The 14495-nt window shown below is 47.5% G+C and overlaps 1 protein-coding gene across 2 annotated transcripts in view; it reads left to right on the forward strand.

The window, feature by feature from the left end:
- Positions 1-14495, forward strand: part of KIF6 (kinesin family member 6) — a 377323-nt gene that overhangs the window by 319550 nt on the left and 43278 nt on the right. For both annotated transcript variants that reach the window (XM_070514982.1, XM_070514983.1), the window contains one exon: positions 9687-9737. In XM_070514982.1, the coding sequence (XP_070371083.1) occupies positions 9687-9737 (51 nt within the window). The remainder of the gene's footprint in view (positions 1-9686; positions 9738-14495) is intronic.

Genomic DNA, 14495 nt, shown 5'->3' on the forward strand with positions numbered 1-14495 from the left:
GTCTTCAAGTGGGAAGAAGGACTGTGGTCTCCTGCTACTCCTCCAGGGCAGGTCTTGGAAGCTGGTTGTGTCCCTCCCTTGCTGAGATAAGACCTTCCAGGCACCTAAAGTAACATCTTTTGAATGGATGCCAACACAATCAAGAGCACTCAGCTCCCTGAGATATTTAGTATTTAACAATTCATGCTGGTTGCTGAGCTGAAAATTTCCCCTCTGCTTACCTACTAGCACATTTATCTGAGCTTTTAACAAATGCACGTATTTACTTAATTCTCTGAATATGTTTATGGAATATCATCACATCCTGGAATAGGGATATCAGTAAGCTCCTTAGCTTAATTAAGCGTATACAATAGCCAAATGCCTCAGCTTCAGACAGAATGTGCTAATCTTGTCTGATTACTATGATTACTTGGGTAGCCAGAATGAACATCCCGTAGGAAAAGGAATCAGGTCTCCCAGACACAGTATAATTTGGTCATTTTTTATAAATGAGAGCATTCCCCAGAATGCGATCATCATGGGCTGTCCTAGTGATAAGGAAGGAGCTGTCTTAGAAGCCCAGACTGCTGTCTGGTGTTTTCATCCCGAGCTGAAATGCTCATCAATTATGGGGCACATCCTCCTCTACAAGACAGGGCCAAGGTGAGGGGGCGCTCTTGAGAAAATCCCCATGGGGGAAGATCAAGGCAAGTTATGATGTGTTTTTCTTGAAATTATTGACATTTTTTAGAATGAGCTACTTCTTCCCCTCTCTGTGACTTAATAATGTTACCTAACACGATATTTGGCATACTAAAAGGAAGAAGAATCTCGAATTCTGGAGAAGTGAAATGTCATTTCGGAATGAGAAAGCTTAAAACCATTTGCCCAGCATTTAGACCATTCCTGGTCTCCCACTCTGTGCTCCATCACTGAACCTTTCTCTTTGGGGAACCTAGGGAAGGACCTGTCTTCCCGTGCTCCCCAGGAGGGCTGAAGGCCTCTCCATGGCCTCTCCCAGCCCAGGCCAGTGGAAATCCCTGGGTCACTGCCACTGTCCTGGGCTCCCTCTGACTCCGTCCTCCACCCTCACCCCTTCCTCATCAGGCTCCTGGCGATCACAGAGCGCTGACAATTAAGCTGAAATGCTCCTCATCACCTCCAGCCCTGTCACTGAGACTTGTGTTGTGAATGTTTTCAGTCAGCACACAGGCAGATGACATCACAGATATGGCAGGTGCCACACAACTGTCAGCATGCTATGGTAACATCAATTTCCTTTTCAAGGAAGCATGTTGCAGTGGGCTTTTAAATTGTAACTTCTTTTAATAAATATATACAAATATACTTTTACATAAACCGTAAATCATACACACTTATTAAAGTACGATTTTTTTTCATCTTGCCTGGCTCCCACTTCTCCTACCCAATTCATCCTCCACCCCACGTCCACCCTCAGGGAACCCATCATAACAGCTCTGTAGATGTCCATGCACATTATGCCATGCTCATGTGATCATATGCCATGCTCATAGGATCGTATATATGCGTGCACACCCACAGAGCTCCATACATATGTGTGGGTGAGGCTCTGCCATTGTTTGTGTGACCAAACACAGGATCACTTACATTCTTTTTCGCCCGTTGTCATCTTTGCTTCCTTTTTCTCCTTTCCTGCTCTTTGACTTATTAAACTTTGGCATTCCCTCTCCGAAACGCTCCCCCCGCCTCTTTTCTGATCCTCCATTGATTTGGCTGCTCTAGTATATATTTTTATTCTTCTAGAGTTACAAAGTACCGAGAACGATGCCTGTAGTTATTCCAAATAGACCCTCCTCTCAGCCACATCCAGGGCTGCAACTTGTCTTAACTCCCCGCTGAACATCCCCTCACCTTATCTCCATCTTGTTATTATGGCTTAAAGTTTTAGTTCTCACACACAAACATACACACAGAAACAGAGTTTTCATGGTCAATAATTTAATGTTTTCACCTAAATATTTATTCTTTTTTATGCTCATCATTGTTTCTTTTATCCTACACATTTCTCTGTGTTTATTTTTCTTCTTGCTGATCAGAATAACGATTTTTTGCACTTATCTAGTTCTTATCCTATGCCAGGCGCTCTTCTAAGCACCTTACCTATGTGACCTCATTCAGTCCTCACAACGAATACTTTTATTATCCCTGTTTTGCAGACAAGGCACACTGACATTCACTAACTTGCCCAACCGTGCAAGTAAGTGGCCCCGCTGGTCTACAAACCGGGGAGCCTGGCTCCAGAGTCCATACCCTTACCCTCCACGCTTGGCTGCCTCTCAGCTGAGTTCTCTTTGGTGGGGGGGGGGGGGGGGGGGGGGTGGGGGTGGGGAGGGCTGTCTGTGAGGGGGTGTATGCTCTTAGTCTCTTATGACAGAAAGTGTCTGTACTGTGCCCTCACCTATGAATAGACGTTTGATTGTGTATAGAATTCAAGCAGACAGGTGTTTCCCTCCACTGTCTCCTGGCACCTGTTGTTGCCATAGAGGCGGGCCGTCCTGTAAGTTGTACGCTGCAGGTACCCCGGACACTGAGAGTGGCGGCTCGTCTTCCCTGAAGCTCTGCACTTCCACTGTGATGTGTCTCGGGGTGGATTTATTTTTATTTATCCTGCTCAACACTCGGAGTGCACTTCAACCCAAGGGCTTATGTCTTCCTTCAATTCTGGAAAATCTCAGCTGCTGTCTCTTCCAATATTGCTTCTTCGCCACTGCCCGGTCCCTTCTGCTAGAACTCACATGGACAGATGAGGAAATCCCTCAGTCTCCTCTCTCTGACTTTTCACTGCTGTTTCCCATTCTTATCTCTTTTGTTTCTGTGCTAGGTCGGGGTGAGTTTTTCTGTACTATCTTCCAATTCATTAACACACCTTTAATAATACGTCCAGTCTATGGTTTATTCTCGTGTTCCTCTATTAGTTTTTTTTGTTTCAATGACTCTATTTTTTATTTCAAACTTTCTTTCCTATTCACTTATTCTTATTTCATTTATACCTATTTGTTGCATGATTTCTTATTCCTTTTAAATAAAAATTATGCCTTCATTAATCTCTTGGAGTACTCTCAACTCACCTCCTTTGAAGTCTGTCCTGGGGGTGTAGACTGGCACAGTCGTAGGGAGAGCAGCCCTTCAAGTCAAGTACCCACATGTGCTGAGACCCAGCAGAGACGTGTGCTCCCAGGCTTCTAAGACTGCACCTTCAAGGATGCTCAGCTCCTCACTGTTTGTTTTAGTGGGGTGGGAGTTTTGAACCCTCAGGACAGGGAAAGAAAATCTTGGGGTACACACTGTGTACCTCATGTATGTAGCAGCTGGAAACTGAGAACTAGATGCACATACAGCAAAATGAGTAGATGTCAAATATACGGCACTGACGAGAAACAGAACGAGATCTATAGCACGATATTACTTTCATAGCTGAAAAAACTTAACACAAATTGTAAGAATACCTACAATGAAAGATACGCATCAAGCCTATTCAAATGGCTGCCTATTGGAGGAGAGAGGAATAGGACATGGGGCATGGGGCATGGGGATAAAAAGGCACACAGACAGACAGACAGACTCACAAGGATGGTGTGCTGTAAACTGAAGAGTAAGACTAACCCAGCCCTTGGTGCGTCTGCATCAATAAACGTCACTATCTGCCTGTCCAGAAAATTACTTTCATCTGCAATGAATTCATGTTCCAACTATTGATTTTGCTATCTTTTTTCAGCACTAGATTTATTCACGTATTTTGGCATTTTGGTGGGCAGGCTCATTTTTAATGGAACACGTTTTCTTTCTTTCTCATTCACTCTGTCCCTTTGTGCTCATCCCTCTCTGTCTGGCAGACCCTCCATGTCCCCAACCCAGAAGCAGCTCTGATGAAGACAATTTGGAGTGATGCTCCAGGGCAGTACTGGGATGTGGTCAGTCTGGTCACAGAGTCAGTGGGCAGCTTGGCCACAGAGAGAGGCTGTCTTTGTACCTCTCTTCCTCCTTGGGCTTACGGTGGGATGGGAACCAAAGCCTGAAACGACATCTGGCGGCCCTTTTCTCTTTCTCCGTCCCCGTTCACTGACAGGTGGGATGGTGGGGAGTCTGACCCCAACCTGAGGAGCCCACCTCTTGTCCCTGTGTTGCATGGTGCACTCTTCATCCCCTTCTGCTTCTGGACCCAGAGCCCTGCAAGCTGAAGGCATAGGCTCCACTCACCATCTTGCATGTCTGTCCCACCTCTGATCTTCAGAAATATGTCCTGCAGTCTGATCTAGCAAAGTCTTCTCGATTTTCTCTTTCTTTGTTTTATCCACCATTGCTATGGTGAGAAGAGGTGGTTCCTGTCACAATAAATATTCAAATTACACACAAGTTTAGATAAAACCTGACGAAACATATATTAGCAAGGAGGAGACGAATATGCCTGATTTTGAGGCTTCAAAGGATTTACACACTCCTGTTTGTTGGAAATTCGTCTCAGGATTACATGTTTAATTTATGCTGAGCCCATTATGTTTACAAATAGCCTTACGCACAGCCTTTGGGGAATCTAAGCTTTTGTAATCACAGGCCTCTGTGTTAGTACAAAGAAGCTGGCTTCCCACATCACAGGTGAGATCGACACTCCGAATTCAGAGCCACTAACTAGACCATCCCCCTCAAAGAGGCCCCTCGGGCAGGAAACAGTCTGTGTGTTCTCCCCACACCCCAGTTCTGCTATCGATGTTCAGTTTAATTGGATTTTACTGGGACGCTATAGTAGTGGAGTCAAACAGAAGAATCATTTAGAATAGTAGGGGTCCAGAGCCTTAGGAATCACCTAGGACCCTGGACTCCAGGAAAAATCGAACTCAGTCTCCCCAGCCCTACTCCTTCGTTCAAGTGCTCCCTTCCAACCCCTGCCCCAAACCATGTGCCCAGGCCTTCTCCACCCCGTTGCCCCAATAGTTTCCTTTGACCAGAATGCCCTTCCCCACCCCAGCTTAGCAGCCCTGCTCCTTCTGGAATCCCCTCAAGTCTCACCTTTAGTAATGATGCCTTTCCTCGTGCCACTAACCCACCTTTCCCTCCTCCAGACTTATCTCTGCCCTTGATTTGACATTTAGCCACTTGGCCTGCAGGCTTGTCATCTTCTGTAGACCGTATCCTTTCAATACGTCTGAAAGTGCCTTAACACCTAAAACGAGGGGTGCATCCTATATGTTGGTGTGTTATCCCTTGATCCCCCTAAGAATCTTGAGATATAGGAGAGCAGATATTATCACAGTTACATTATTATTCCCATTTTTCAAATGATAAAACTGAGGCTTAGAGATGTTAAGTAATCTTCCCAACTAGGAAGTAGCAGATTTAGGATGTGAACTGAACTCTGTCTACCTACAAATTTGTAATGACTTTCTGGTATAACAAAAATGGTAAAGAAGTTTGCTTCATCAGCAGTCCAACACTGAGTGACTAGTTATAGCTGCCCCCAGTGCTGTGTGGAAGAGCCAAACTCAGGCTCAGCAGGAAAACGAACCCTCCAGGAGGGAGGAGCAAGGCCAGCCCCCCGGGTCCAGCTTTTAAAAGGAAGAGCATGCGGGCACCCCGTTCGCCATCCTCGCATCATGCCAACTTTCTTGAGCTCAGCTAGAGGCTTCTACTGGTCTGTATATTCCACACCTCTTAGAACAGGACTTAACCTCTAGTGCATGAGTGATAAACAGTCACTGCTTGATAGCACCATCAGCATCCTCGATGAGGCAGCACATCACAGAAATTGCGCGTGCAGCCTGCAGCAGCTGAACCAGGGGAGTCACAAGTGAATAGCCCTGCTCTGGCCCAGCTAAGCAGCTTTCACTTGGTGAATGATTTCAAACTAACATGCATGCAAAATAAAGTGTAAAGCTTAAGGAAAATTTTTTTATCCAGAAGACTGAATATCAATGTATAAAAAATAAGTGTTGCTACTGCATGATGATAATATTTTTCATGCAATCTACCTAGTACGGAGAAACTGTCTACCACGTGGTGCCCCATCTCCATGTACCCTGCACAGGGTTATTTTTAAGGTCATGCATCTCCTCTGGAGCTTCCCACGGGTTACTGTAGGCTCAGGGTACCCGTCTCCCTGCTGCTGCCACCCCCACTCTGTCCACTAATGAATCAGAAAGGGAGAGAAGGTGTGTCTGGCACGTACTGTTGTAAATTGCTGAAGAGAAAATTACTAATTACCTCCATTCTCCTACAAGCAGAGCTCTCATCCTCTCCCCTACTGCCCTCCCTAGCCATCTCCTGCCTCAGGCTGGGAGTTCTGTTTCCATTTCATTTCTTCTCCATACCTTGGAACGGGGATGTGTCCAGGAACCCAGGCCAAAGCCAGCAAAATTTATCGCCATGCTAATGACAGCAAGCTGCATGCTGAATGGACTCTGCAATCCCCCTCCACTCCTTCTTTTGCCAAAACCTGTGGAGCTGCAAGATACAGCAGATTACAGAGACTGTTATCTTCACATGAGGAGTGGCTCTGCTGGAAAATGCAATTAGGTATCAGCCATAAGGGTATTTTTAGAAGATTGTTTGGGAAGATCTCAGAAACAAAAAATTGCCATGTGGTAGGAGATGTTAGCCAATTCGCCAACTGAGCGTCACTAAACACATTTTAAACCTACCTTTATCAATACGTAGCATTATGAAGACCCACCTTTGGTCCCCTAGGAATGGCTCATTGTTCTGTGGCGTTTATAGAACTTTCAGTCCTAGTGGCAAAGTCCCCCTCTTGATTTACTCGAGCAGCTCTTCCCAGGCTGCAGCTGTGGTCAATCCTTAATCCTGTTATTCCAAGATAGCTTCCCCAGGGTTTGGGAAAGGGAGCCTGGACATTCCGATAGGAGCAGGGGAAGTCATCACCCACAAGGCTGTGCACCCACTGGGGACAAGGCATGAGGTTGGGATGCACATGGTTGGGAGGCCCATCGGTGGGGAGGCCGGTGGTCAAGGAGGCAAGTTGTCAAGGAGGCTCGATGTCAGGGAGGTGGTTTTCCAGGGAGAAACGCAGCTCAGCATGTACTCTAAAGGAGCAGGTCACTGGCCAGTCTCTTTAGGATGGAGGTACCCAGGCACGAAAGAGGCTCGTGGTACAAAGTCCCTGTGCCAGACACTCAAGAAGCAGGCCAGGCACTGAGGCAGCATTGGCTCTCCATACCATGGGCATGCAAAGCCCTTAATGGCCTATCCTAAATGAATAGGTGTGCCTAAAGGGTGGGCTGCACTTGTCACAGCACTGTCTCCTTTTATTTGAAGAATGCCGTACTGTGCTTCTTTACAATTCAAGTCAGCAATGTGACGCAGACTGGAGTCTCAGCCCAGCATCACCCCTACGCCCCTACTTCTTTACTCTGCTGATACCCGCAATAAGGGGCAGGTGGCTCAGAGTAGGGACAAGACCCCATCGTGGCTGTGGCTGACCCGGCTTTCAGGTCATGTTCCCGTTGGCTCCATCGTCCAATATTCATCCTTGTGCCAGGTTTCCACCTCCCTAACTCCCCCTCAATATATTCCCCAAGTTCCCACCTACCCCCCACTTGGAATCAGGGTGCTATAATTACTTAAGCCCAATCCTCTGTGCACAGTTCTCTCCAGGGAAACACATGGAAGGCAAGGCACAGACTTGCATCATGATGACCCTGGAAACAGCAGTCTCCCAGGGGGAGCTGAAGGAACTGGTGATGTTTAACCCAAGAGGACAAGTCTAAGTGGAGACATTGTAGCATCCTCAGCTGCGTGACATGCTCTTACTGCCAACAAGAGAGGATCGTTTTTCTATGCTGTTCCAGAGAACAGACCAGGTCCAAATCTGAAAGTTACAAGGAAGCAGGTGTCAGTGCCACATCAGTAATTCCTGATATACAATTTAATCAATGGAACCACCTGGATACATGAAAGTCAGATGGGAAATGACCGTTTCATTCTGTAGAAAGGATTCCTAAATTGGGTGGGAAGTTAAACTGAATGGCGTCTGCCATCCCTCCCAATCATAACCTTCTAGAAGCGGCCTAGAACTTTCAGTGAGAGACAAGGTCTCCTGTGACGGCTTCACTGTCTACTCATCTTTGAATACTCAGTTCCGCTGTAGCCTTTGAGGTGTGGAATGTCGTTTACGTGAGGAAAGAAATCTATTAGACAAGGAAGCACTGAGGTTCCCAGGCTTTCTCGGAATCCCCCAAGTGGCCTCATCACGTCTCCCAAATGGGACATGCGAGATAGACAGCACTGACATTTTAACAAGTGCTCTGAGCCCTTGGACATAAACAAACCCCGTGGCTGCTGTTTCCCCCATCCCTCAAGCATGAAATCATGGAATTTTAGAGATGGAAGAGGGCTGGAGGTCATTTCATCCCAGCTCCTACCCAAGGCGGGAATTCTCACCCTGACGACCCAACAGATGGTCCCCCAGCTTCGGGTTGAGCACTTTCAGGAAGGGCCTCACTGCTTTGCCAGGAGACTTAGCCCTTTCTGAGACAACTTAATCCATGCTGAGACAGTCCTGACTGTGAGCTGTTTCTTCCCCGTCCTGAGCCCCAAGTCTGCCTTTATTCGACTTGACTTCTGCCCTCAGCAGTAGGACAAAAATAAATCTGTTCTCTCATCCATATGACGACGTTTAAATTTTTAAAGACAGCCGTTATCTCCATAGCACTCTCCCCCCAAGTCTTTTCTTCTCCATCTACACGTCTCAGGTCACCTCAAACGTTTCTCATACGGCATAGTTTCAGACCGCTCACCGTCCCAGTCACCGTCTTCTACATATTTTCTATTTTACTAATGCTCCTTATGAAGAATAACTCCTAGAACAAATAGTAAGTGTGGTCTGACCACTGCAGAGAACAGTGGAGCTATCACCTCCCTTGATCTACACACTATACCTTTGTTTGATTTTACTTTTGAAGGAAGATTGGCCCTGAGCTAACATCTGTTGCCAACATTCCTCTTTTTGCTTGAGGAAGATTGTCTCTGAGCTAATATCTGTGCCAATCTTCCTCTATTTTATGTGGGACGCCACCACAGCATGGCTTGATGAACAGTGCTAGGTCCACACCCGGGATCAGAACCTGTGAACCCCAGGCCACCGAAGCGGAGCACACAAACATAACCACCACACCACCCGGCCAGCCCCTACACTATACCTTTATTAATGCGACCTAGAATAATATGTGTTTCATACCAAATGATCGACTGTTGTTGATCATATTAAGGTTCATGTTAAGGTTATTGTCAACTAAAACTACCGTCTTTTTTTATTTGATGCAGTTTGATATAGCGTAAAAGAAAGAAGTGGATTTAAAAGTGGTCCTATAAATTATTAAAAGATTCAAATCCTGCCTCCTCCTTCATTAATAATAGACAGATAGAACTAGTTAAGAGACTAGGGCCCTAGCAAAGGTTATGAGTGACAGACTAAGGTAATTGAACCCAAAGATGATTAAATCCAAAGGTGACATGTGTCTTGATGGTCCAGGGCCCCAGCCCTTGTAGCCTCCTCTTCCAGCACAATCCAGGGCATGGAAGGACTTTTCTTGGGAATAATGCAAGCTTTGTCTCCCTTACTCTACCTATGTTTTTTTAGCTTGCCACATGCTTCTGAGGCCAAGTTTTCCTCCCGCCAGTCAGAAACTCACGTGTGGTTTTTGTGTCTTTCACAGGTCGCCTGAAGGAAGAAATCACCCAGCGGCATATGCAGCAGGTGGCTCTAGGTGGGTACAAAGTGGAGCTGTGGGAAGAAGAGGAATGTGATCCAAGCTGGTCTGGTCTTGGGAGCCCACACCCCCCTGACAGATAACCCATCCAACCCTCGGGAGGTTCAGGAGGGCAAGGTTTGCTGTCAGGGCAGCTTCTTTGGCTGCCCCTCCTCTCTGGGACCAGTGTCGCCACCTGTGTGCTTGCTCCTGGCTGTTGGCCCCAGCCACCCACCCTCCCAGCTGCTGCCTCATCCTCCTGCCCTTTTCCACCCCACACTCCAAACTAAGTTCACTCTGTGTCCCAGCTCCTCAGGGTCCTACTCTGAGCTCTCTAGAGCCACTACTAACTAATCCTAGGAGTAACAGACGATGAAAATAGCCACCATTTGCAGAACCAGCTCTATGCACGATATGTGCGCTGTTTCCTTTCATCCTCGCGACAGCTCTAAGAGGGAAGTGCGTTGTCCCAAAGAAGGTGATTCAGTGACTTCCCAAGGTCCCATGGCTAGCAAGTGTTGAAACTAGGATTTGAATCCAGTTCTCTGAGTCCAAACTTGATGGTCTTAGTCCCATGCTATTTACTGCCCACAACAATGATGGTCATACTTCAGTGTATTAATATTGCAAATGCTAAACCAATGCAGTGATTTTCTGGGGGACCCTTGCACCTTGTAAGCAGTGGACAGAGCAGAATATGCTCCCTTTTGATATGTGACCCAAGGAAGTCACCCGGGGGGAGTGTGCGGCTCCCAGGAAGGCTGATGGAGCAGGCGTCCCGGGCAGGGGCAGCTGGCTTCCTCTCCAGCTAGCCTGGGACCGAGCAGTTACAGAGCTTTGATTAAATCAGCAATATGTGCATTCCAAACAAAGGGGTCCCTTGAGATGGCCAGGCCCCTGGAGTGACCTGTAATTGGAGAAATCCAGCACCCAGGACCTCTGTGGGGAAATGGAGGAGAGCTCCAACGTCAAGAGGATGACCCATTTGACCCTAGCCACTTCACTTATTAGGAAAGTTGGTTGTTTAGTTTCAGTAATAGTAATGATCATATCAAATAGCTGCTGATTGCCTCAGAGACATTGAACAAGGAAGCCTAAGACACACTGACTGGAGCTTGAGCAGCCCAGTGTTGACCCCAGGACGCAGGAGTCGGGTAAATGCATCAGGCCCACCCTCGCATTGCCAGAGACCTGGGCAGGGACTCAGAGCTAAGACTCTGCCAAGCACTTTCTCCAATAAGGAGCCAGGGATCCCCGGGGCCGTAACTCATGCGGCCGGGCTTGGGAAGGTGCAATGACCTCTGTTGGGAGGCTGTGCTGAGGTGACCTTCTGGGCCTCCTGGCAAGCCACTGACTGGGGAGTCATGGCTAAGAGCTGCCACCAGCCGTGCAATGTTTGGCCTCTTCTCCAGTCTTCATGATGCTGCTTGGATAGAAACAGTGATGTGGAAAATTCCACTCAAATAACCCCAGGGGCAATTTTCCTCTAGGGCCTGGGAAGCCATTTCCAAGGCTTTCAGGACAAGAGGTGCCCCATCTTCTTTGCCCCGCAGTCCCTGACCCTCCTGGGCCCTTGACAAACTCCTGCACGTCTCCAACCGCAGACTTCTCCGTAATTCCGCCGCGCGTCTCTCTGGGAGCCCTCTTCTGAGTTACAGCAGGAGTCAGGTTCCGCAGGGCCCAGCTTTGCCTGAAGTAATCAGCAGACTTCAAATGGAAAGCACTTTGCCTGGAAGGCTAATTAAGAGCATTTGAAATACCTATTTATTTTAAAAGCATGCTATCCCAATTAGAGAAGTGTTAACATCTCCCAGCTGCCATTTTGAGACTAAACGCCATGCTGCTGAACAGACTCCTTGGGAGCTTGTCTGAGGGAGATTTGGCACCACCAGTGCTCGTGTGTCCCAGTGACCACCCTTCTGAAGGGAACTCTTCTCATTGAGAGAAACCTCCCAACCCAACAGATTGTTTCTAGAGCCGTTTCCTGCCTTAACCCTCGCCCTTCAGACTCACGCTGGGGCTGAAGTCTAGGACCCACGGCTCCCTTAAGACTCATAGCAACTCCCTCAGTGCATTTGGCTTCCTGACCTGTAATCTGGGCTTCCCATGGAGGAATGGAGCAGCGACTACAACTGCTCTGGCCCTTCCATTTCTCTGGGTTTGGTCTGTGTTGTGTTCCCTCCCTGCTTTCTGTTCTGTTTCCTTGTCTACTTCTCTTACTTTCCCTCACCCTCCATTTTAAGTATTCCCTTGGGTATTGCTTCTTTCTTTTGCCTTCATGTTCCTAAGTTTCCATGGAAGTGTAGGTGGGGCTGGTTGTTTTGGGGGAATGGAGAGAGAGTAATAAGCAAGTCTGAGCAGAGAGGTTTTCTCCTATTTTGCATAAGAATATGTCTGTATGTGTGGGTAGACATATGCCCAAGATAATTTGTGTAAAGGCAGTCTCATACCCTAAAGGAACAAAGAGTTAGTGGTGACGTGAGGGCGCCATCTGGAAGAGACTGTAGATTGATGAAGGGAAGCCAGGCCCAGTGATGTGCCAGAGCCAGCTCGTTCCACATCACGGGAGTGATGGTCACCATTCCAGAAATATTTAAGGAAAAATTAAATTATGTACGCTTACAATTGAAAAAAATTGCATTTAGGAACAAAGGTAACAAATACTCAAAATTCATCACTTCCTAACCAATTTAGTGTATTTTACTATTATCTGTGCTCTCGGGGTTATTTACCTCTACTGTGTTTGCATAGTGGAAATACTATACATTGGTGTGCTTCCGGGCATCTCTTCCCAGTCTCACGTCCAGTGACGACGCACTGACAGCTTGAATTCAGCCGGGGTGGGAGTATTTACGCCAAGGAAATTGACAAATGGTATAAATCGGGGCTTTTTTTCCCTAGAGAGGTGGTTATTAAACATTTACCAACACACAGTCAGATGCCCATGGAGAGGCCAGGTTTTGTGCATGTGTGTGTGTGCGCTCTTATGAACACCTCTTCTCCCCTTCCTGGCTGAAAATCCAGATTATGGTTCTCTCTTCGTTTACTGCCTACCCACGAAGCCTGGGCCTTTTGAAAGTCATTGAACAGGGAAACCAACAAAAACAGAGTGGGGCAGGAGAAGCCTTGGGCCCAGTGTGCCCCCTAGATGTGACGGCCAGAGCTGGTGGGGGTCCTTTAAGAGAAATATTAGTGACCAGTGCTGAGAATATCATCAACAAACAAAAGTTACCCATGGACTTGCGCTGGGGCCAACTCCCTCACACTCTTTCAGGAATCAGTAAAACAAGGTTATTTTTAAGTAGGCATCATTTGGAAGTGACACTAATTGAACCAGATTCAGCTGGCTGAGTTGAGAGTGCTGTGCTGGATTCAGGTGTGTGTGTTTTTCCCACTTTATGGTTATGGCGCTAGCTACCCTAAATGGTGCCGTGTTGTCGATAATGCAGATGAGACTACTCAGCAACCGTTCCCAGAGTACCGTGTGCCGGGATGATTCTAAGCTCGTATGTGTGTTTTCTTCTTTGGCGCTCCTAAAATCGCCATGAAGTAGAGACACTATCGTCCTCACTTTAGAGTTCAGGCCCAAGGTGGTTAAGTGAACCTGCCTGGCTTTGCTCAGCTGAGGATGCAAATACAGACAGCCTGGCTCCAGCGCTGGAGCTGTAACCACCACACTGCACTGCCCTCAGCCCGGCACCGGGCATCCTGGAGTCCACAGAGGGACAGAGATCAATGCCTGCCCTCCAAGAGTTTCCGCCCCGCCAGCATGAGGGCACATGTACAGGAAGAGATGTCTCTATCTGATTTCAGAGTTAGAAACGTATTATTCCACTCACGGCCCTCTTCCCACTGCAGCCCCAAACCAGTTCACCCTTGACCTCCTCCATGAGGCCTTCCCTGGCCCTTCTCCCCAAGTCTGCTTTGTCCTCCAGCCCCATGCACCTCTGCCGGAGCACCAACCTTGTGCTGTAATTATTTGTTTCCATAGCTCTTCTCCATGCTACAGTAGGAGCTCCCAGGAAGCTGGGGGCCATCAAATGAATCTTTGTACCCCCAGCAGACAGCACACACAATAAATGAGCCAAATCAATACCTCCGCAGATGACTGCCAGGCTCACACATCTCGCGAAAGTATAGTGAGACGTTTGAACATAAAATGAAATAAGTCCGTTTAAAAGAAGCTGAAGGAGTAAATGCTTTTGGACCCCACAGCTGAGCAGATTACAACACACAGGCAGTAAATTTGACTCTTATCTAGCCACCAGCAGAAAGAGAAGCCCTCAGAGCTACAGTTTGCGCTTTCTGACAACAGGAAGTGTACTAATTTATCTGCAGAAATAGAATTTCTTCCTGGAACTAAATACAACCCAGAATTTATGGTGCAGACCCTCATATAAAGGACACTGAGTGACATAGTGAACGATGTCTTTAACTGCAGTTTCACCAAAGACATGGAAGTGTTCCACCAGATGATCTTGTGTGGACCCTCCACAAAAGCAGGAGGCCTGACGTGAAAGCGTAGCTCCCTGGAAGCATCCGTGTGAGCTGTGCTCCGGGTCCTCTGCTTCCTGACGGCCACGCAGAGCAGGCACAAAGCCAAGGGAAGCCCGCCCCAGGGCCATGGGCTGTGGCCTCTCTCTCAAGTGTCTCTTCTGAGCGATACTTGATCAGAGACTGGCTCTCGTTCAGCTCACAATCCAACTTCTACCAAGGGCCTGTGATTAAAACGTAAAAGACACGTCGCACCACCAAGCAGCATGTGAAACATGTCAG

This window comes from Equus asinus, chromosome 8 (genome assembly GCF_041296235.1).
Source record: "Equus asinus isolate D_3611 breed Donkey chromosome 8, EquAss-T2T_v2, whole genome shotgun sequence".
Classification (NCBI taxonomy): Eukaryota; Metazoa; Chordata; class Mammalia; order Perissodactyla; family Equidae; genus Equus; species Equus asinus.